This window comes from Neolamprologus multifasciatus, chromosome 11, assembly GCF_963576455.1.
Source record: "Neolamprologus multifasciatus chromosome 11, fNeoMul1.2, whole genome shotgun sequence".
Classification (NCBI taxonomy): domain Eukaryota; kingdom Metazoa; phylum Chordata; class Actinopteri; order Cichliformes; family Cichlidae; genus Neolamprologus; species Neolamprologus multifasciatus.
In genome coordinates this window covers 29,169,181-29,190,220 of record NC_140449.1, presented here as the reverse complement: position 1 = coordinate 29,190,220, position 21,040 = coordinate 29,169,181, and the positions used below count along the sequence as shown (strand labels likewise).

The 21,040-nt window shown below is 39.0% G+C and overlaps 2 protein-coding genes across 5 annotated transcripts in view; one reads left to right on the top strand and one right to left on the bottom strand.

The window, feature by feature from the left end:
- The window catches only part of atg5 (ATG5 autophagy related 5 homolog (S. cerevisiae)), a 445,274-nt gene that overhangs the window by 230,766 nt on the left and 193,468 nt on the right, over nucleotides 1–21,040 (bottom strand). The gene's annotated exons all lie outside the window — the stretch shown is intronic.
- Nucleotides 842–3,078, top strand: s100a1 (S100 calcium binding protein A1). Its single transcript, XM_085176797.1, has 3 exons — nucleotides 842–971; nucleotides 2,250–2,399; nucleotides 2,754–3,078. Exons 2-3 carry the CDS (start codon nucleotides 2,259–2,261, stop codon nucleotides 2,898–2,900), a joined length of 288 nt encoding a protein of 95 aa, XP_085032923.1. The 5' UTR covers nucleotides 842–971; nucleotides 2,250–2,258; the 3' UTR covers nucleotides 2,901–3,078.

The window sequence follows — 21,040 nt, the reverse complement described above, 5'->3', positions numbered from 1 at the left end:
TTTTATGAGTAATCGATAATGGATGGTTTTATTCCCCCACACGAAACACAGAGTGTTTAATCTCCAAGTAGTATGTTCCTCACACCAGAAATAAAAGGCCAATCTGGTCTCACCTGCTGTCTCAGACCAGAGAGGACCTTTTTTTAAAAAAACTGTTGCTGTAGATACCAAATGCAAGTCGGTTTGGTAAATTTTTAACTAGCATGCAAAAAGCATTGGCATTACACAGGCTACCAGGAGATACTGATGCAAATCAATTCTTAACAACCTGACCCGCATTTCATTTGCATTTCTGCAAAAGTCGAAAATTCTAATACAATCAATATCTGACTTGCAAATGATATTTAAAAAAGCATTAGTTAATTAGCATTAGTGCTTGATAAGCTTACACAAGACCCTGGAGAGGAAAAGGGGAGGAATACTACAGCCAATTTGTTTTATTCTTTATGTTGCTGATTTTAATTTTGGTTGTTTCAGATTAACAAATTTTCAGCTTTTAGGCTGAAATCCGGGATATTCGTTTGCATTTTAAGATGGAAATTGAAAAACCTTTTCTATAGATTTTTCAAGTTTCACTCGAGTAATATTTGTGCTTCTAATGCAACATTAATACATAACTGGTATATATAATATAGCTTACCCTGAATTACATATAAACACATGTACCCTCACTAACCATTTGAGTATCTACTTAATGTGTAACTAATCCCTGTTGAAACATAACTATATAAGGTTGGGAAAAAGAGTGAGTGGTGTTTGTCCTGCAAAGTTTTAAGAGCTGAGGTTGTTGCCATTAATGGCAATCCAGTTCAATGGTGAAAGCGCTGATGATGCTGTTCAGAGGGAGGTGCCTATCTGATTAAGGTTCATTTGCACACAGGTGAGAGTCGCTATAAGTAATGAGGTGAGAGCTGTGGTGAGAGCTCAATTTGATCTACTTTCAACAGAACCTGTTACGTGTCACTGTCCAGGTGAGTTACTGATCTTTTTCTTTTCTTTCTCGTCCATTGTTTTGATGTGCAGTGGTAATGTGAAGGATTTTTTTATATATTTTTTTTTGTAGAACTACTTGTGCTGTAGTTGGAGTCGCAGTTAATTAACACCAGCTTCTCATTTGACATTCAAAGACTTAATTAGCTCCCTGATCACGCTGGGAATAAATGACTAACAGCAATCATTGAGAATAATTAGGGGAATCTGATGCCACATCATTTGGAGAAGTGATTTTGCAAACTGTAGATATTCACACAATCTCTCACGTACACTATAGCTCGTGAGAAGCATGTTGCTCTTCTTATAGGCTAAAATATCATCTAATAGTTTTGATGATGGAAATAAGACCATACTCTAAAATTAATCTGAGGTTAAAGGCTATTTATATAATGTAATGCAACCAAGAGCAAAATCTGTACTTGTCTTACTGTATGTGCGACCTGTCCTGGAGGGGGTCTGGCTTTTGTCTGCTACTGGTTTGTGAGGAGGGGTGTGTGAAATGAAACTGCTCTCCTGTATAAGCTTCTCAGGTGTCTGATAGTGAAAGGCTGGTATAAGGTTAGACACTAGAACTGTCTGGTTACCATGCTGCATTATTAGCAGGCTTCAGCAATTGAAATATATTTGTTTCATGAGACATCATGCTTCCCCAGCAGTGCCATATGATATAGAATCAACACGCCTAACCAAGAAGTGATCCCTCATCGCGTGTGCGGGTGTTTTACCCCCCCCCCTTTTTTTTTTCTCTCTTTTTTTTTTCTTTTAAATGTCTTGAAAAAAGTGGGGCGGGGGGACTACTCAGTGAGTCGAGCTTGCTACTGGTTTGAGTACTTGCCCTTTAATCTACAAAATGTAATCCGATTCTGGCTATAGTCCACTGTACAAATAGCCGTAAGCCATGCTCAATCTTTCTGTCATTGAGAAATAAAAATGCAGGGAGGGACGTGAAACACAATCATGTAACCTGAGTTTTTCTATGATTACACAGTAAGTGTGTGAAACACAGTTTTGCCTCATTCCTTTTCTAATTCTAGTTTTGCTGGACTCATCCCAATCTGAGTGCCAGTGTATTTAAAACAATTGTAGTAAAAGGTTTCTCTTAAGCTTTTATAGAAACTGGATGACTTTTAGTCCCTCTTTGTATCTGTATATCAAATGATGGCCGGTCCTCCCTGCTCTAAATCTAAATGGTATATTCCATGTTTGGAATAGCTTTTTTTTGTGGTTAATTTATCCTTCCCTCTTCTGATTTTTAGAACTGCAAAATGAGTGCCAATCTGAAAGGAGCAATGGTGGACCTCATTGATGTGTTCCACAAGTATTCTGGAAAAGAAGGTGACAAGTACACGCTCACTAAATTGGAGCTGAAGAATTTGTTAAAGAATGAACTTGGGGAGTTTCTGGAAGTAAGTATCTGTTGCTTAATCAATTTCTCTTTTTCCTTCTGAAGCTGACATAAATAATTTATTTTAACTTTTAACAAAGGTAAATCACCATGGTAATTTCCAAAAGAACCTGATGGTTTCAGTTTCAGCTATATTTTGAGGAAAAAGTATTTTATTTGCTTTTTTTTTTTTTTTTTTTTTTTTTTTTTTTCCCAACTCTATAATGTTGGCCAACAAGTTGGTACCTGGGCAAATGAGGAGAACATGCCTATGTCTAAAGTAGAAGTTATTTCCAGACTATGCAAATTAAAAATGACCAGCTCCATCGTTAGGATTTGCATTTAGGGAAACTAAACTTGTTGCTCCCCTTTTTAGGGCCCCAATGATGCTTGTGTGGTGGAGAAGATTATGCGTGAACTGGATGACAATAAGGATGGTGTGGTGGACTTCCAGGAGTTTGTTGGTCTGGTCGCTGCACTGACTGTCGCCTGCAATGAATTCTTTAAAAGTGATTCCACTTAAAAAGGGGGAAAATAAATGCTTATTACTGAATAACTTTTACGGCAGAGTCAGTCAGGGGTTCAGAGGTTTCAATCATTTTGGACACTAGAATGTTGCAAAAGATCCACTACTGCTAATAAATCAATGTTTTTGTTCTGTCCTTGGAAATGCTTCCATCCAATAAAAGTAATTAAATGTGTGTGTTGTCCTTAGGATGCATTTGTAATGGCTCAATAAGTTTACCCACATAATTTACGTATAATAAAACCTGTCAACAGGTTTAATTGGCTTCATAAGCTTTCTAGCAACTTCAAGCACCACCTAATGGCTAAGTCTTGGCTAGGAAAAGCACTGGTCCTAAAAAGTAATTTGTAATAAGTATTGGCTTCTGTATCTCTCCCACATTTAAATAAAAAAAATTAGCCTGGAAAGAAACTATGACAGGGTTTAACAACTTATAATGGCTGTGCCACAATGGGCTTTATCATCTTTCAAATTGGAGTGTGGGGCGGGGTCTATCCTAATCCTCCTGTCTCTGATATCTGGAATCCATCTAAGTAGGGTAAGCATTTCATATGCGTCTCATCCTAAAATAAATCTGCACTATCGAGGATGCACAGAAGTATTTCTACCTTCAATACAAAGAAACGTACAAACCGTGAGGGAAGGGGAGCTCTTTAACAGCATGTCCTTCTCATTCACATCTTGCATTTAGCTGATCAATATTCTGCCCTTTGATTTGGACTTCATAGATCCCACGGCGGGGAAATTTGTGCGTTACCTCAGCTCAGGTTTCTGTGAATAGAGCTGCTGTATCATGTTGTGAATGTGAAGTGGACTTATAAAACACACCAAGAGCATTGTTACACCTGAGACAAAAGTGGACTATAAAAACCCTACTTAGAATGAAATGGTGTTAAATGTCATACTGAACTGGTATAGCTCCTAAATGACAGGTTATCTTGGTTCGTACTTTGATACTCTCATGTCTCTTCCTCACTTCATCATAGGAGCAACAAACACACGAGATGGGGAGTTGAGGTTGTGCAGTTCAGTAAATGGGGGGGGGGGGGAGGTGGTGATAGCTGCCATATTTAACCCAATAAGAATGCGGCTCTAGTCACCAATGATAATTTAGCGTAAAACAACACTGTGCTGTTTTTAGCCTCAACACTGACTCTAGTTTATTTAATCCGTTTTGTGTTTAGTGCCCTTAACTATGGGCTTACAAGTGCTGGTCTTTTTTTGTTCTGAAAGGATTATCCGGATCAGGGATAGTAAATGGCATCATTCCAGGGGGCTTTTCATTACATGGCTGCATGCCTTTTCAAATGAGGAAGATTGTGAAACTGATAAACATTCATCTAGGCAAAAAGTCAAAGTGTGCTGTCCATGAATGAATGTGTGTCCCTGAACAGGTGCAAGGTTATTGGGTGTTTGTGACTCCTAAAATCTTTGTCCTCACTTCTGCAGCTGAAGCACTAAACATGTAGAAAAAAAATTCACACAGAAAAAAATGTTTGAATTAGCATAATACCCTTTGACAGAAAAACAATCACTACTTCACTTTGGCTCAGCACAGCAGTGTTCCACTGGAAATTTCTTTTCAAGCATGAATCAAGAAGTTGCTTTCAAGATTGCTTCATTTTTATTTTATTCAATTTAAATAAATTTGTTAGTGATTTGTTTACCCTGACACGTAGCCAAAAATGTATACAGATCAACAGACCTATGTTTTTAGGTAAATCTGAACAATTAAATCTGATTTTCCTCAAAAAAGAAGCTTTGCTTTGCCCTGCCTATCCTAGCAAAGCTAGCTTTGCCTCCTTGTTCACACTGACACAAGTAGGTCAGACAACCATTTAAGGTTAAACACAATGAAACTGCACACAATGAAGTCTAAAGAAACTCAATACAGCTCCTTATAAAGCTGTAAAGCTTCATTTATATTGTAAGAGCAGGTTGGTTAACTGACATTCTCCTCGGAAGCACAAGCTCAAGTTTCATGACACTGCTGCTAGCAGACAAAGCAGGTTTGTCTGTACTGTCAAGGTCCACCCTGCTGCCACATGGTGGCAGTGGATTAAGCTACAAATGCAGCTTCATAACTGATGAAGCTAAACAAATTATTGTCCTGAATGCACTTTTTGGAAAATGTCAAGATATAATTTCACACAATTCACCCACCCTTTCTATACAGTGTTCTGAAACAGTGAATGCAGCAGAATTCCCAAACTGTAATTTCAGTTTCCGCTTTATTGCAGTGAAATGTATTTGACGAGCAGAATACAAGTCTCTCAGCAGTACAGAAAAAAAAATAAATTATTATTATTGGTCCCAGTGGTAATCGGAGCACTAGGTGTGGTGACTCCCAAACTAGGCCAGTGGCTCCAGCAGATCCCAGGAACAACATCGGAGAGCTCCCGGGAGCTCTCCGATGTTGTTCCTGGGTAGACCTCTGGTAGAGGATTACTCATTCTCATTACTTTATTATTGTAGTACTAGGAATAAATAATAAGGGAAGGACTCTGGATCAGCACCACGAAAAAAACTTGTGGCCATAGTATATACAGTATTCTGGAGAAGGTATACAATATCACTGTAAGTGCATGTGTGTGCCAGACATGCCTTTTAGGGACATGAACAGGAAACAGCGACAAAAGGAGCTATGTGAGGCTGCTAATGTCAGTGGATCTCTCATCAACTGGATTAAAAAGAGTACAGGTAATAATAATAACACATGTACCAGTTGCATTGCAGAGGTATTCAAGTAAAAACAAATAATAAACACAATTCCAATGTTTTGGTTCATTTTTTATCATTACTTTATTAAGGATTAGGTCCAAGACTTGTGGATAATTAAATATTAGTTTAACCTCCTAAAACCCGAACTCTTCCACGGCATGCATTTTTAATTTCTCTTTCATATTTGGGCTGATTGGGACCTGATGAATGTAAAAACAAAGAATTACCAGAATTTTAAAATTTTGATAGAAGAGTAGCAGTATAATGTCCTCGTAAGTGGATATCAAGCCCTTGTAGAGCAAAATTGAGTATTTTGGTCTAAATAACCCAAAATGTGATGTCCACATATATGGACGCCAGGTCCTAGGAGGTTAATGCAATAGCAAATTATGCCTTGTTCTCAGTTGGACAGCAAGTGGAGAGTAATAGATGAGATGAGGAGATGGAAGGAGGAAGAGAGGCAAAGAGTGAGTCAGTTTATTTAATTGCTTGACTTGTGATTACAAGCGCTGCCACCAATCTTTGCATTTTATTATTATCTCATAATACTTACTTAATCAGCTACCATCTCTCCTATGAACTTTTTAATGTCTACAGTCTCAGATCAACACAGCCCTGCCCTCCAACATTATCAGCAGCAGGAGCAGCAGCAACCCTTCAACAGCAACATTGCACCCCATCAGTAAAACATAGGCTCCATTTGCTTTGCATTGTCCTCACCCTATAACAACGATATAGCATGATGCGATTACATATTAGATTCTTGATGAATGTGGGTTGTTGTTATTCAGTCTGGTTCTAAGTGCCCCTTAACTTTGAGCACCTGCCCCTTCAACTATCTCTGCATGGCCCTGCTTATAACTGGCTAATAGGCCGACTAAAAGGTAGGGCCATTATTTCTAGGGGAAATAAGTTATTGTCTCAAAGCAATCCTGTTACTAAAGCTGTTCTCTAACATTTTATGGCCCAAAGATACTGATATATGTAATAAATGTAATGGTTCATTTGACAAAAGTCTTTAAAAAATAATTGGATAATATGAGTAATGTTTCAATGGCAGCACGGTGGTTAGCACTGTTGCCGCACAGCAAGAAGGTCCTGAGTTCAATTTCACCATCAGGCTGGGGTCTTTCTGTGTGGAGTTTGCATGTTTTCCCCGTGTTTGCGTGGGTTCCCTCCGGGTACTCCGGCTTCCTCCCACCGTCCAAAGACATGCAGCTTGTGGGGAGAGGTTAATTTAATAATCCAAATTGTCACTAGGTGTGAATGGTTGTCTGTCCCTGTGTGTTGGCCCTGCGACAGACTGGTGACCTGTCCAGGGTGTACCCCGCCTCTCGCCCTATGACAGCTGGCTCCAGCGCCCCCCGCGACCCTGAAAAAGGATAAGCGGAAGTGAATGGATGGATGGAGTAATGTTTCAAACAAAAAACGTCCCTGCAAGATAGTCATGAGCACCACCTAGTGACTGTTGGAGTTAATTTTTTACGTGTGACATAATCATTTATAGCATTGTTCTGTTCAGCAGTTCTGGTTCATCTGTTACCATATAGCTTAGTTTTTTCTGGTCTACTCACGACTTGTAGCAAGTAGTCTGATTACTGTTGCATTTTTATAAATGCCAACTGGGACCTTTAAGCAGCAGCAAAGATTATGGTCAGTAATAGTACCCAGGATATGGGTAGCCTGGTGGACTGAAGTTTGCGTGTGTGTGTGTGTGTGCCATGTTTACATATCTTTGTGGGGACCAAAAATTGGAATTTCACTATGCCTGTGGGAACGAAGAGTCCTTATGTGGACAAAATGCCTGTCCCCACGAATTTGAAGGCATTTTTGAAACTCAAAATGTGGTTTTAGTGTCGGGGTTACAATTATAGTTAGGGTTAGGCATTCATTTTTGATTGTTAGGGTTAAGGCAAGCAGCTAGGGAAAGCATTATGTCAATTAGATGTCCCCACAAAGATATGAAACCAAAGGTTAGGTCAGAAGTTTATACTTATCATGGGCATTAATGTCATGGTCATTTAGGTGCAGAAGTTTAATGTATTTAGCATGTTCTCAAATCCACATAGGGTCAGAAAGATGCAGGCTCAAATATATACATACATCCTCACTAATATTTGGTTAAATGTCTCTTGGGAAGTTGCACATTGACCAGACACTTTTGGCAAAATTCTGCCGGGATATTTAACCACTGTTCTTGGCAAAAATTAGAAGTTTACATTTAAATTGGTTTCCTGTTTTGTGGTTACTTGTACCTGGCCTTTAACTGTAGCACGCACATTTTCAGTAGAGATGCGGTCAGGGCTTTGGGAAGGCTATTCCAACCTTTCTTTAGTCTGCTTTAGCTAAACCAAAACCAGTTTTAGAGGGTGTTTTGTTGTCCTTTGAAACACCCAATTGTGTCAACCATCTAACCTCTGATCTGAGATAAAGCTGAAACATCCTGAGGTATTTTCCTTCTGCATTATTTAATAAACTTTGTGTGATACAGTAGCACCATTGGTACCTGTCAGTATATAGTTGTGTATTGTTGTTGAATGAGCAGAAAATGTATAGGTGGACAATTTATTAATGTTATTAATATTGTTTTTCTTATAATTACTTTAATTTACTTATATTTTAATACAATTTGTTTGTTTTGTGGGTGCACAATAGACCTGCAGATAGACCAGCAGATGGAGACAAAGACTTCATGATGATCTGCTCTGCTCACAGGGCTGTTACCAAATTGTCACTGATTGAAAGTTCACAGAACACACAGTTTTGCTGTGTAATTGGTCCGACGTATTCTTTGTGTAATTTTACAAAATCCAAGAGATATTACAATAATACACAGTAAGAGCATTTAGGTAAATCGTCTATTTTTATTCACTTCCAGTTTGTTTCAAGTGCCATTAAATTATACAGAACTAGCAGGTTTACAACTGAAAAAGTCAGGAAATGTGCTGTGTTATTAACAGAAAGAGTCAATGAAAAATTCAATATCCTGACGGCATATGTGGAGCAATGGTTGTTAGAAAGTGTTTGCACATGCATATATGAATGCTAGCTCTCTGACATCAGGTTGCAATAAAACATATTTAAGGAGCTGTATATGTGCAGCAGCAGTGTAGACACATAAACACAAAATTCCATAAAACTAATGGATTTCTATGTATATGTAAGCAAACAAGGGTTTTATAAATTAAATAAACATTCATTAAAATCAAGGTATGCACTGTTAGAATATCTTGGAATAGAACAACATGGATATGCACCCATGTCAAATATGCAGCAATTGCATGAAGCTTTCATGTCAATATGGACCAAACTCTATTATGAGGATTGTTTCTAGCACCTTGTTGAATCTATGCCACAAGATTTAAGACTGTGCTGAATGCAAAAGGTGGTCCAACCTAATACTACTAAAGTGAACCTAATGAAATGTTTAGATTGAACACAATTCTCTGAAAAAAAATCAACTAAGGTGAGATTTCAGAGAAAGACTATATTCATCCTAACATATTGGTTGTAAATCATGTAATTGGAAAATTACATTGAGGCTGTTTTACTCTTTGGGTGATACAATTGTGTACAAATGTATTTTTATGTGCACATTCATTTATTTGCTTACAAGTTTGCATTGGGCTCATGAAGAAGGGCAGAGTGTGTACTGATCCAGTTACCTATTAACAGACACACTGGGTCATCTTGTATTACCTTCCTTCTTTTGTTTGAAGTAAACCCCTAGTCTGTGGTTTTACTGCTCAACCTCTCATTTTAGTTTGCATGTGCTCTCTGCTTGCTGCTTACCTTTTACTGTGGAGCACACTGGAGCAGCTCTAACCTGGAAGACTTTATAATTACACTAGAAGCCCTCTTTTTTAATCAGTCATAATAATATATAGATGTGTCATAATAATATATAGATGCTATAGTAACAGTATAATGTATATTGATGAGTTCTTTAATATATAGCATAGCCATATCTCTATTATTTTCCTGTGTCAGGGAAAGGGGCGGTTATTATTCAAATTATTCAAACAACCACAACTTACTTTAGTGCCTTTTAGTTAAGGAGAAACATTCACTGTATTTCAGCTTATTAGTCGATCTATATATTACAATCCCTATCAGCATACCACAGCACTTGCCCTGAGTGGATTGGGGAAGCCTTCTAGATGGGTTAAGTTAGCTGCTGACCCTGTTTCCTTCAGTGGGACATGCCCTCTGATACCAACCTCTTTCAGCAGCCTTACAGTAGAGCTGGCTAAAAAGCCCCTGAAGACCATTTCCACTGAACAGACTTTTACTTTTCTTTGCCTGGCTTTTTCGCCTGTCTTCTTACTTCACCTCTTATGATTGCAGTATTCATCCTTTCGTATGACTCCACCAGCAGGAAATGAACCAGAGCACCAGAGGTTGGTAACTGTGATTTCAGGTGAAAAGGTAAGGTTTTTATTGAGATCACCCCTCATTTCCCAATCTCTGGCTGACTGCAGTAGGCCTCTTTCAGATGGAGTTTGGCATGCTCTTTCTCCATTTCCCAGGTGAGCCAGGGTCCAATTTTTTTTCTGTTAGAATCATGTTGCTACCTACCATAAACGGTTTGGAGTTGCACATAAATAACACCCAGCCCTGATAAAGGAACTCATAATCAAAGTGCCTCCTTTCCTTCCCACTTGCCCCTGCAACCGTGTCAGGCTTGAGAAATTGTTGTGGCACATCTTGACTCGTCCAATCAACACACCAGATGGTCTAGTTCACTTGGTGTAGCCCTTTGCTAGGTGGTACTGTTGTTCCCTGCCAAAATCCTCTGCTGGCATCTTGGACTTGCGATGTCTGAGGGACATCGCTTCCACTACTGCCAAAGCTGAAACCCTTTTCCTCCAGTTTACCAGGGCTGGTGCAAAATCACTTCTGAAGAGATCTATGGGTCCTTTGAGTGTCATCTCCAGTGCTTATGTACAGTTAAATGCCTCCACAGGACTTGATATTGATAAGGAGGAGGACAGTGTTGGGGAGTAACGGAATACATGTACCGCCGTTACGTATTTAAAATACAAAATATGAGTAACTGTATTCCGTTACAGTTACCGTTTAAAAAGGTGGTATTTAGAATACAGTTACTTTGTTGAAATAAATGGATTACACGGCGGTACTTCCCTGTTTCATATTGTGGCGGGTCAGGACTGTTTGGGTTTGTTTGTTCTGTTGTTCCAGGCGGCAGCGTTACGGTTGCCATGGTTACAGGGTGACACTCTCTCTCTGCGTGTTTCCTGGGTGGGAGAGCACCTTTTTGTTGTTGTTGTGCTAAGCTAATAGGCAGAATGCTACAGGTATAGCTCTAAAGAATGTAGCATCATAGGCAGTGTAGTCCGTGCTGCAGGGAGAATGGACTGACATACCAGTTATGTGTCTGTGAGCGAGGGAGGGAGAAAAAGGAAAAGTACGAGCTGTCATCGAGCAGAAACGGGAGCTGGAAGCATGTAAATATAATAATAACCACTGCAGCCAAGAAGAGTGCCTGACGAGCCCAGTTGTAAGTAAGCTATTAAGACTCGACTGTACACCGTGTTCTTGTTTTCCTCCAAAAACAATAAGTTCCGTTGGAGCAGCCTTTCAACGCCTCTCTCTGTCTCTCGCTAGCAAAGTTGACCCAGACAACAAAGTAAAGCTAGTTTTCGGCTACGAGCCCGACACAGAACCCACCGTATTAGCCAGAGGTCCCTTTACTACGGTTCGGAGCCGCGGACCTTCAGTAACAGTAATAAATCACAGCAATAGTACATTCATGTAGTTGTAAACAGCATGATAATATATTAAGTAATCCAAAGTATTCAGAATACGTTACTCTCATTGAGTAACGTAACGGAATGCGTTACAGAATACATTTTGGGGCATGTATTCTGTATTCTGTAATGGAATACATTTTAAAAGTAACCTTCCCAACACTGGAGGAGGATCCATTCCCATACATTTGCATTCTGCTCAGGTATCTTGGCAGCCCAAGCCATTTACTCACCTGTGCATTCATAAATGGAAACATGAAGAGCACTAGCAGTAACACTTTATCTGAACTAAACTTTTTGAATTGAATGCCTAATAATAAAACACACAAAAAGGTAGGTTCTGGGGGTCTAGTTCTCATAATCAGACCATACTTAAAGTTTACTATTTGGAGTGAAAGAGAGTTATCAATGCATCCTTGCTGTTTGCATAGTTTCTCTAGTAAAAGATGGACTTGGACAAGCAGTGATATGACTCAGGTCAATGTTTACCTCTCACCTTTCTTATCAGGCTGGAAGTTTGCACTCCACCCAGGCTTAAAGCTCCTTGACTCTACCCTCAGCCTTTCCTCTCTTCTCTTCGTTGCATGTCCAACTATTGAGCAACAGTCTGATTAGAACACTAACACAGTGAGACATATGAGAACCAAAACCACAAAAACAGGAGATATCAGTGATTTTATGTTTAACTACGGCAGGTGGAAAACAGACTAAAGGGCACAGTGGAAGAATGTGTATTATGAACTTGAAAGATTGCGCATTGTGTTGTCAACTATTAACCTTTTTCTGGGAGGTTAACCTTAATCCATAACATTTACCATTTACTTCTTATCTTTTTTTGTACAAAAGAGAAATCCATACATATATTGAGAAAACCAAAAGAAAAGAAAACAGCTAAAAGAAAACAGGTTGTTCGAAAATGACAGGACTTCATAAATTATTTTAGATTAGATTTATTGTAATTGGATAACTGCTTGATCTCAAAGCCCACCAGCATCCAGTTATTACCACTCATATTTGCCACTGCTCAGAAAATGATCCAAATTTGGGGTTACTGGAGTTAGATGTTTTTTATTAGCTGCTGGGGGTAATAGCCAGGATACAGTGATGAGTGTGTTGCAGTCACGAGGTGGCCAGAAACATGTATTACTCTAATGTAAACTATGTTCTGTGATGTTCATATGAACCATATGAACATGAATATTAAACTTCCCAATCAAACATGTGGAGTGACCTGCCATGACCCCGTATGACAAGGAGCAGCTGAAAGTAGCTATTAACTATGACTGGTAATTTATTAGTGTTTGCAAAGTCTTTGCTCTGTGTTCTTACAATGAACAATAGCATAGATGGTATTCTTTCTAACTCTCTCTCTCTCTCTGTGTGTGTGTGTGTGTGTGTGTGTGTGTGTGTGTGTGTGTGTGAGAGAGAGAGAGAGAGATGGTAAAATGTGATCCTTCTGTGGTTGCGGGAATAACTACAAAGGCAGCCATTCTTTGGTAGATCTTTAGTAGATCTTTTTATGGCTACCTGGCTTTATTTTCCCTATAGATAGATATTGTCACCACACCAGTATCACAAATATGCAAGATACAGTCATAAAACTCTACAGATCCATTGCTAAGATCGAAATTAAGGCCAAGTTTAAAGGTGTGTTTCATAAAACCCTTTAGTTATGAGTACTCAGATAATCATATACCTGTGACTACTGAGTACTCATAGGTTGTGATGTCACCATGTCGACAGACACGCCAAATGGCAATATATTTTTTACGTCAGTCGTGACTCTGTGTGTATGGATCCGTGTGTGCGTGACAAACCTTGGCCTTAGCCAATGCAGCAGTCAGGACAAAGGCATGCCATCCCACAGCAGACAGAGAGTCTGCAGCTAGAGTGAACACAGAGATAAATTATGTCGACTAATGGCTCATCAAGCTGTCACGCTGAGCCAAGACAATGCACGCAGCACTGTCCAACTCCAGAATAATAATAAGATAACACAGAAGCAAAAGGAAGACTATACTTAAATTGGCGGATGCGTGTCACTCAGAATTGCTCAAAGAGAAAGCATGTACAGGCTTCCCTCACTCAGTGATTAACATGTAACACTGTATGTGTCAATGTATAGACTGCACAAAACAAAAACGGAGGAAGCTCTTTGCAGTAGAGATATTAGCCTCGTTTGGGTTTGCAGAAAGTTTACATACATAAATACTTTAATTTCCTCTAACTGAATAACGATGGTGCACCTGAATCCAGTGTATTAACAGTGACTATCAAGTAGAGCAGGTCCATCGAGGTGACATTTTCCACCCCTTAGATCAACTAGTGAACTTTATACATTATTATTTTAGTAGGTGTTTATTAAGTTTAAGTAAATTCTTTGAGAATTGCCTCCAGCTTTAAAATGAAACCCTGAATAAGAAAAGCTTCTGTACTTGTAATAGTCTTTCAGCCATTTATGACTGTCGCACCTCCTTGGCCACAACCCTTTAGGTCATGGCCGGCTTTGCGTTAGCAAGATATCTTTTAGCATTTACAATTATGTTAAACTATTTTCGTTTTAGAAATGTCCTCAGTAATGTGCTGCTCTGAAATGTTTTGGTGGTTAACTCATACTTTGTAATTTAAGCTCTACTAGCACTACAGAATGTATATTTTTTGTCTCCTGATATCTGACTGCAGGATATGAAGGTTGTCATTTGATGGTATTCAAAACAGCTAAGGTCAACAGTGTGAACTTTCTCTTCTTTATTCAGCTTACAAACAGACTGCAACAATGTATTAGTATCTTGGCTGGGGGCTCGCATCATGTAAAGAAGTAGTTTACTACAAATTAGTTAGAAGATTTTAGTAAAACTGTTAAATAATCAGGTAAGAAAATGCAAAAAAATATTCTAGGTTAACAATGGTATGGTTGATTATAATACATCTGCAAATAACTGAAAACTCGATCATAAACAAGGAAGATCTTTTTTATGGGTTCAGGAGATTTTTTTGTCATTTTCCTTTGGTTTGGAAAGTATAGGTGATAGGAAATTGCTCATTTACAGAGTTTACAGAAAATGTTAAACATGCTGAACATGCACCACAATACTGTAAAGATAGGACAAATCAGTGGAACCAATCAAAGGAAAATAAAGTTCTTAAACAAAACAAACAAGCAAACAAACAAACAAAAAGGCAGAGACCAGAAGAAGAAGAGAGAAGAAATGAAAAGTTGCTTTTGTTTGACAAATATCAAATCGAATCTTTAGTGTCCTCCTTTGTGTTTAATAATTACAGATAAATAAATACATTACCATGGCTTTACTGAGTTCCAGTTTGTCCAGTACCAAGAGTCACCAGTGGGTGCTAAATCAGTAACTACAGCAACACATTACCAAACAATAAAAACTTTTCTAATGTAATGAAAAAAGTGCTTTTGTAAACATACAATACCTGACTTTTGTTTAATAAACAAAGACTCACTGTGGACAAACACTGAACTTGTTTCCAGCAGCACCACCCTGTTTCACAGTATGCTTCTGTCACCCTTTGGCTATTAATTTGAAATGCTGTGAGTCCAATCTAACTGTGGTAACAAATTAACTGAATGTGAATTTTGGTTAACTAAAAGACTCAATTTTAATTTCATGTGTGTATTTAAGGTGAAAAACATTACCAAACAGCTGTTAAGCTTAAAATCGTTCTGCAGTTTGAAGCAGCAGCACCGAGCCAATGGAGCATTATGTTTTCTGTCATCGTTGTGACCGGTCAGTACAACTCTTGGTCAGGGCAAAGTGAGGACACTAATACCCCTCAGGGAGAAGTCTGTGTGTGTGTGTGTGCGTGTGTGCATGTGTGCGTGTGTGTGTGTGTGTTAAAGAGTTGGTTTTGCAGAGTTGTTTAAAGACTGATGGTGGCTGTCAACCCTTGCTACCCTCACCACCCCTGGCAGAGTCCACTGCTGGTTATAACTGTCACACAAGCTGTGTCTTTCGCTCTCTCCTCGCTCTCTCTCTCTCTCTCTCTGTTTCTCTCTCTCTCTCTCTCTCACCATATATATATATATATATATATATATATATATGTGTGTGTGTGTGTGTGTGTGTGTGTGTGTGTGTGTGTGTATTATCAGAAATGGAGGGCATCCTAATGAATGACCTTTGACCACCAGAAAGGGGAACCGGACAGAGGAAGTTCAGGGGAGAGGTGAAGAGGGGAGATGGAGGCTAGGGGGGGGGGGGGGGGGGGGGGGGGGGGCCAGGCGCCACATTATACCTCCTGTCAGTCAAACAGACACCCACTGCTGCCGCACTCATGAGGGATCATCCACTGAAAGTGAGAACCACCAACCGTAGAAAAGATGCTTTAAAAAAAATACACTGGAGTTTAAAGGTCACTGTCCCGAAATGTTTTTTTCAGGTCACGTAGAAACTAATTTAAAATTTTAAAAAAATTTTAAAAAGCATTTTCACAAAGGCATTTCTTACATTGTAAATTTGATTAGATCATAGATGCATTCATGTTAAAAGCAACGGGCAGTTTCTTGAGCTGACGAGTTAAGCATTAAGAATAAGTGGAGATATATTTACAGATGGGTACAAAATGCACTTTTGTCCTATGTGGATAGCTTCCTTCTTCATAACAACTCTGCATTGGACCAATTTTGCTTGTACCTTATTCCCTGTGTAACTGATTTAGGGATGTGGCTGCACTAATTCACAGGTTGTCCTAACATTTAGGCAACTAGGCTTCATCCACTACTTCAAGCAAAACTTAACTGGACTTCCTCACCATTACATGGCTAATATTAAGACTTGCTTTGTGGCATAGACCATCCAATTAGTTTTTGCTTCAGTTTTGCTATTTTATTAGTCAGTTATTTAGCACTAATTAGTATGTGTGTTTGACCCATGCAGCTAACAAAGCCAGGCAGTGTTAGATGATAAAAAGGCAATGCGTCATTCATATAAAGTCATGTATAGCTAAAACACTAACACTGAAGCTTTAACATGTCCAAAACCGGTGAGTGAGGTCATGGTGGCTACATCCATCTTTTTATACCATCTTAGTTTAGAAGTTGAACATTTAGTTGACTGTCTAGACAGAATATATCATCAGGAGTATATTTTGCAACTTGTCAACACACAAACCGTTCAGCACATTCAGCACACAGTTATTTAGTTATTTATCTAGTCAATATTTTCTCAAAGAAATCTGAACCTTTAAAGGAATAATAGGCAAAGGCCAGTTTAAAATATTTGCAGTATTTTTGTACAGTGTTTGTGCAGCAGGTTTTTCAACAGGCATTTTCCTTGTTAGTAAACAATAGGATTTAAATGTGACTTGAGCAGTTCCCAGCCAAACTTTCCATCAAAGGTTATCATGAACATTGTGCTTTTTTCTTCAGCTCTCCTGAATGCAGAGCATTTTAAAACTCTTAGAATTGAACTACCCACAATTCAAGCAGACCTGTGGCAGTGAAAGTGAAAGAATAAATGCTTCTTGGGAAGGTTTTCCTGTCACTGAATGAATGTACTCAGTGTGCTTCAGCAGGCTGTCCTGTAATTTTTGGTAACTGTGGGGTGGAAATGACTGCAAATACTTAAATATCTAAGCCAGATGAAATGCAAGATTTGGCTGCCAAACTTCAATAACACTAGAAGACATGTATAGACACAAAGGCACATCGACAAGCACAGAAAAACCTGGAAAGTACTGGATGTCTTTCCAGATCATATGCGATTGGCTGATGCATGGTCTGACCATCCCATGCCCTGACCTCTAAGTCTGGGATTTTAATGCAGCTTCAGCAGGGTCAAGGCTGGGACACCACACAGAAACCTAATGACTTCCTCCTAATAAAGACATGATGTATGAGTTCTGTGATCAGCCCCTGACCAGCAGTTAACCCATGAGATCAGGTGAAATACACGAAGAAAATAACTCCGCGTAAGTATTTTTAAGTTAAAATTGCATTATATATATGCAGGCAATATGAAAGCAAACTGACATTTAAATGAACAAAACAAGCTGAAAAAATTCACTTGATGGAATAATAGTGTCCATTTTAATTTGACTGCACTACATCCACTGACAAACATTCACTAGGGTTTGTTTGATGCATGCAGCATTTTTGTGTTTGTGCAGTGGAAAAAACTAGTTGGAAAAATAAGGGAAGGAGGCAGGAAGAACAGGAAGAAAATTAATTAAGGTAGAGGAAAGTTAAAGAAGGTACCAACAGAGAAGCATCCCATCAGAATATCCCACAGAGTATGGTCACCACTAGATGATAATTCACCACAGCCATGAGCCACAGGCTACTTCCTCTCACTGCTGTGGTGCTTAAGGAGAGGGCATGACTGTGTGTGCTTTTGAGAGAAGGGGAGGGGTTCATTTGAGCAGGATGCTTGGAAACTCTGATTCATTCAGATTGAAGTTACAGCAGTTACAGTGGACTGGTTTTACTGGAAGGGTAACATGGCATCATAAAACCAGAAGACACCCCCCACATCTCACAACACTGTGTTCTATGTTCACTTCGGGCAACTTGTGTCTGTAAACAAAGGTTGTATGACCTCAGCGTAGCTCAGTAGAGAGCCTGACCTGGATGCCTATAAAAATAAGAAAGTTGAGTTTATTCAAATAAACAAATTTTTGAACAGATGTGAAAAAATGTTTTAGTCTGTTGAGCTGGATCTTTATTATTAATGATGTTGTGTTAAAGGCAAAAGTAGAGAAACTGTATGTGTATGTATCCACTCTCTAAAAGAGAGAAACAAGAGATTAATGTTTTACATGTTTTTCATGTGTGCATGAATAAACTAACTCAAGCAAATTAGTAATTTCTAAAATTTAAAAAAAGTAATATCTTATTTTACACTAATTAAAACTGAATTGTGTAAGCATGCTATTCATATCATATTCTTTTTGCATGCTCAACCAAGTGATATCATGAGATTTGCCAGAAATGTGTATAAATATAAAAGTGTGTTCATTTAGATGACAAGATCAGCACATAGAGAAAAAGAGGGCCAGGAAAGAATCTTCTTAAACTATGTTCACTTTTGGTTACACTATTGCGCTGCAATAAAGTCATCAAGAACAACTGCATCCATTCATCTCTTTCTTTTTTTTTATCATTGCACAGTCCTGATATGACAGATATTGGCTCACAAGCACGATTTGTTGGAAAGAGGCTGCTTTGAATGTATGTTATAAATAATCCAAAATTTCTGAAAGGGAAAATTCATATTTTGAACAGAGCAGACACAGAATGAACACTAGGTGGTGACACACAGTTACAAACACAAAACCTCTCATTGTCTCCCTACTTCACACATACACAAATACTCACTCAAACACACACAAAGACTCATATACAAAATCATAGAGTATTTTAAATGTACTTTATTTGTTTTGTTGGTTCATTTACAGTACATTTATTTAATGCTATAGATTTATAGCACTGAATTAAATCTCAATTTTTAGCGTGAAAAGATACAAGATCATCAGAGTAAAGAGTGTAAATTACCAAACAGATCAGAAAACTTGGGGAAAAGTGCTAAAAGGAGAAATGGATGAGGAAAGGAAAGAGTTAGAGGAAGGAAAAGAGGAGGAAAAGAGGAAAAACAAGACGCAGTATAGAAGAAATGGAGGAAAGGAGTGAAAGGAGTGTGAGACAACATATAATAAAAATGGGGAAAACTATATGTAGGGATTTTGAAATGGAGAGAGAATAAATAATGGCTAGGAAAAAAGTAACAAAAACCGACCATAGAAAAAGTGAGGAAGAGAGATTAAAAGAGGAGGAAGAGAAAAGGGAGAAAGAAGGAAGAGTGGGGGACAGCATCTGTTTCCTGTCTGGGGTCCAGCTGGAGGTGGAACAAACGACAAAAGAAGAAGAAGAGGTGGAGGAGGAGGAGAAGGAGGAAGTACCGGCCAGCCTGAGAACCTGTCTCATACACACATGCAGGCTTCCTCAGGGAAAAATTGAATCCTACTTCCTCCTGTGTGTGCATGTGCGTGTGTGTGTTTGGATTAAGCTTAGATGCATACACAATTTTTAAAAATATCAGGCTAGTGTTACAGATACAGATGGGCGATCGTGGCTCAAGAGTTGGGAGTTTGCCTTGTAATCGGAAGGTTGTCGGTTCGAGCCCCGGCTCGGACAGTCTCGGTCGTTGTGTCCTTGGGCAAGACACTTCACTCGTGGCCTACTGGTGGTGGTCAGAGGGCCCGGTGGCGCCAGTGTTCGGCAGCCTCGCCTCTGTCAGTGTGCCCTGTGGCTACAATGTAGCTTGCCATCACCTGTGAATGGGTGGATGACTGGATGTGTAAAGCACTTTGGGGTCCTTAGGGACTAGTAAAGCGCTATACAAATACAGGCCATTTTACAGATATGTGTTTTTCCAAATTTATTTAAATATTAAACAACTACGAGGCTAAATCAGGCTAGCACACTTAATAACACACACACTCACTGTAGTAACTGATGTCAGAACTCCCCGGTTATTTTAAATGCCAGAACAAACATGAACCTGTTTGTCATTGAATGAAATTTTGGGTTTAAGTTCACATGCCATTCCACTGCAACTTTCTTTTGATTTGTTATACAAATATGCTTCGTCTTGATCAGTCTAAAAAACACAGATGTTGGACAAAGGGAAAGTCCCCCAAAATCTCCAACTGACCTTGAGAAATCCAAAGATCTCAAGCACTAAATTCCATGAACTTGTCTTGGACTTTTTCATGTTTCACTATGTTTCATTCATGGTCCAGGTATTACCCTTTTTGTGGAGATCCAATCTGCTCACAGTTGTCATACATGTACAAATGTTCATCACAAAAATCTTTCCATTCTACGTTATTAGGTTATTAGATATTACTTTATGTAATAAACTAATAACTGTTTGTGTGTGTGTGTGTGTGTGTGTGTGTGTGTGTGTGTGTGTGTGTGTGTGTGTGTGTGTGTGTGTGTGTGTGTGTGTGTGTGTGTTTGTGCAGCATAGATGGGGGGGTGGGGAGTAAGGTATCCAGATTTGTTTGTTCCTCTCACACACTTTTCTTCCTGGTCCAGGCTAGATTTAGACTTCCTGCTTGGAGCTATTCTCAGAGCACACACACTCTCTCTCGCCCCCTCACACACACACACACACATTAAATGCACATCCTTACATATAAATACATTACAATACAAATATCAAACTATCAAAACATAAACTACATCTTAATAACTTACAGCAGCAGGTGCTTAATTGTAACAATACCAGCACAGACACGTAAAGCTCGAAGCTCTAAAGCCAGCTTTTCTCACAAGCCCTTAACAATCAAAGGAATTCATTTTTTCTTTCATTGTGTGCGAGTGCATGTGTGTTTCCTATTTACCTATATAAACAAAGAACCCCCTCTTTCTCAGGTCATTGTATCCCATCGACACTCTCTCCTACATTAAGATCAGTCATCCCCTTCCAGGCTGATGTGATGATGTGTTAGCAGACCGATATGATTTGGTGAAAGCAGCAGTTGGTGTGTTTAATCTGCTCCCTGTGTGGTCTCAAATTTTAGGTTGCACGTGTACACCTGCACGAATTTCTGTCCCTCGTACCTCCGTGGACTAACACAGCTTTGGCCTTGCTCCTTCAGATTATCAAAATATGAAAC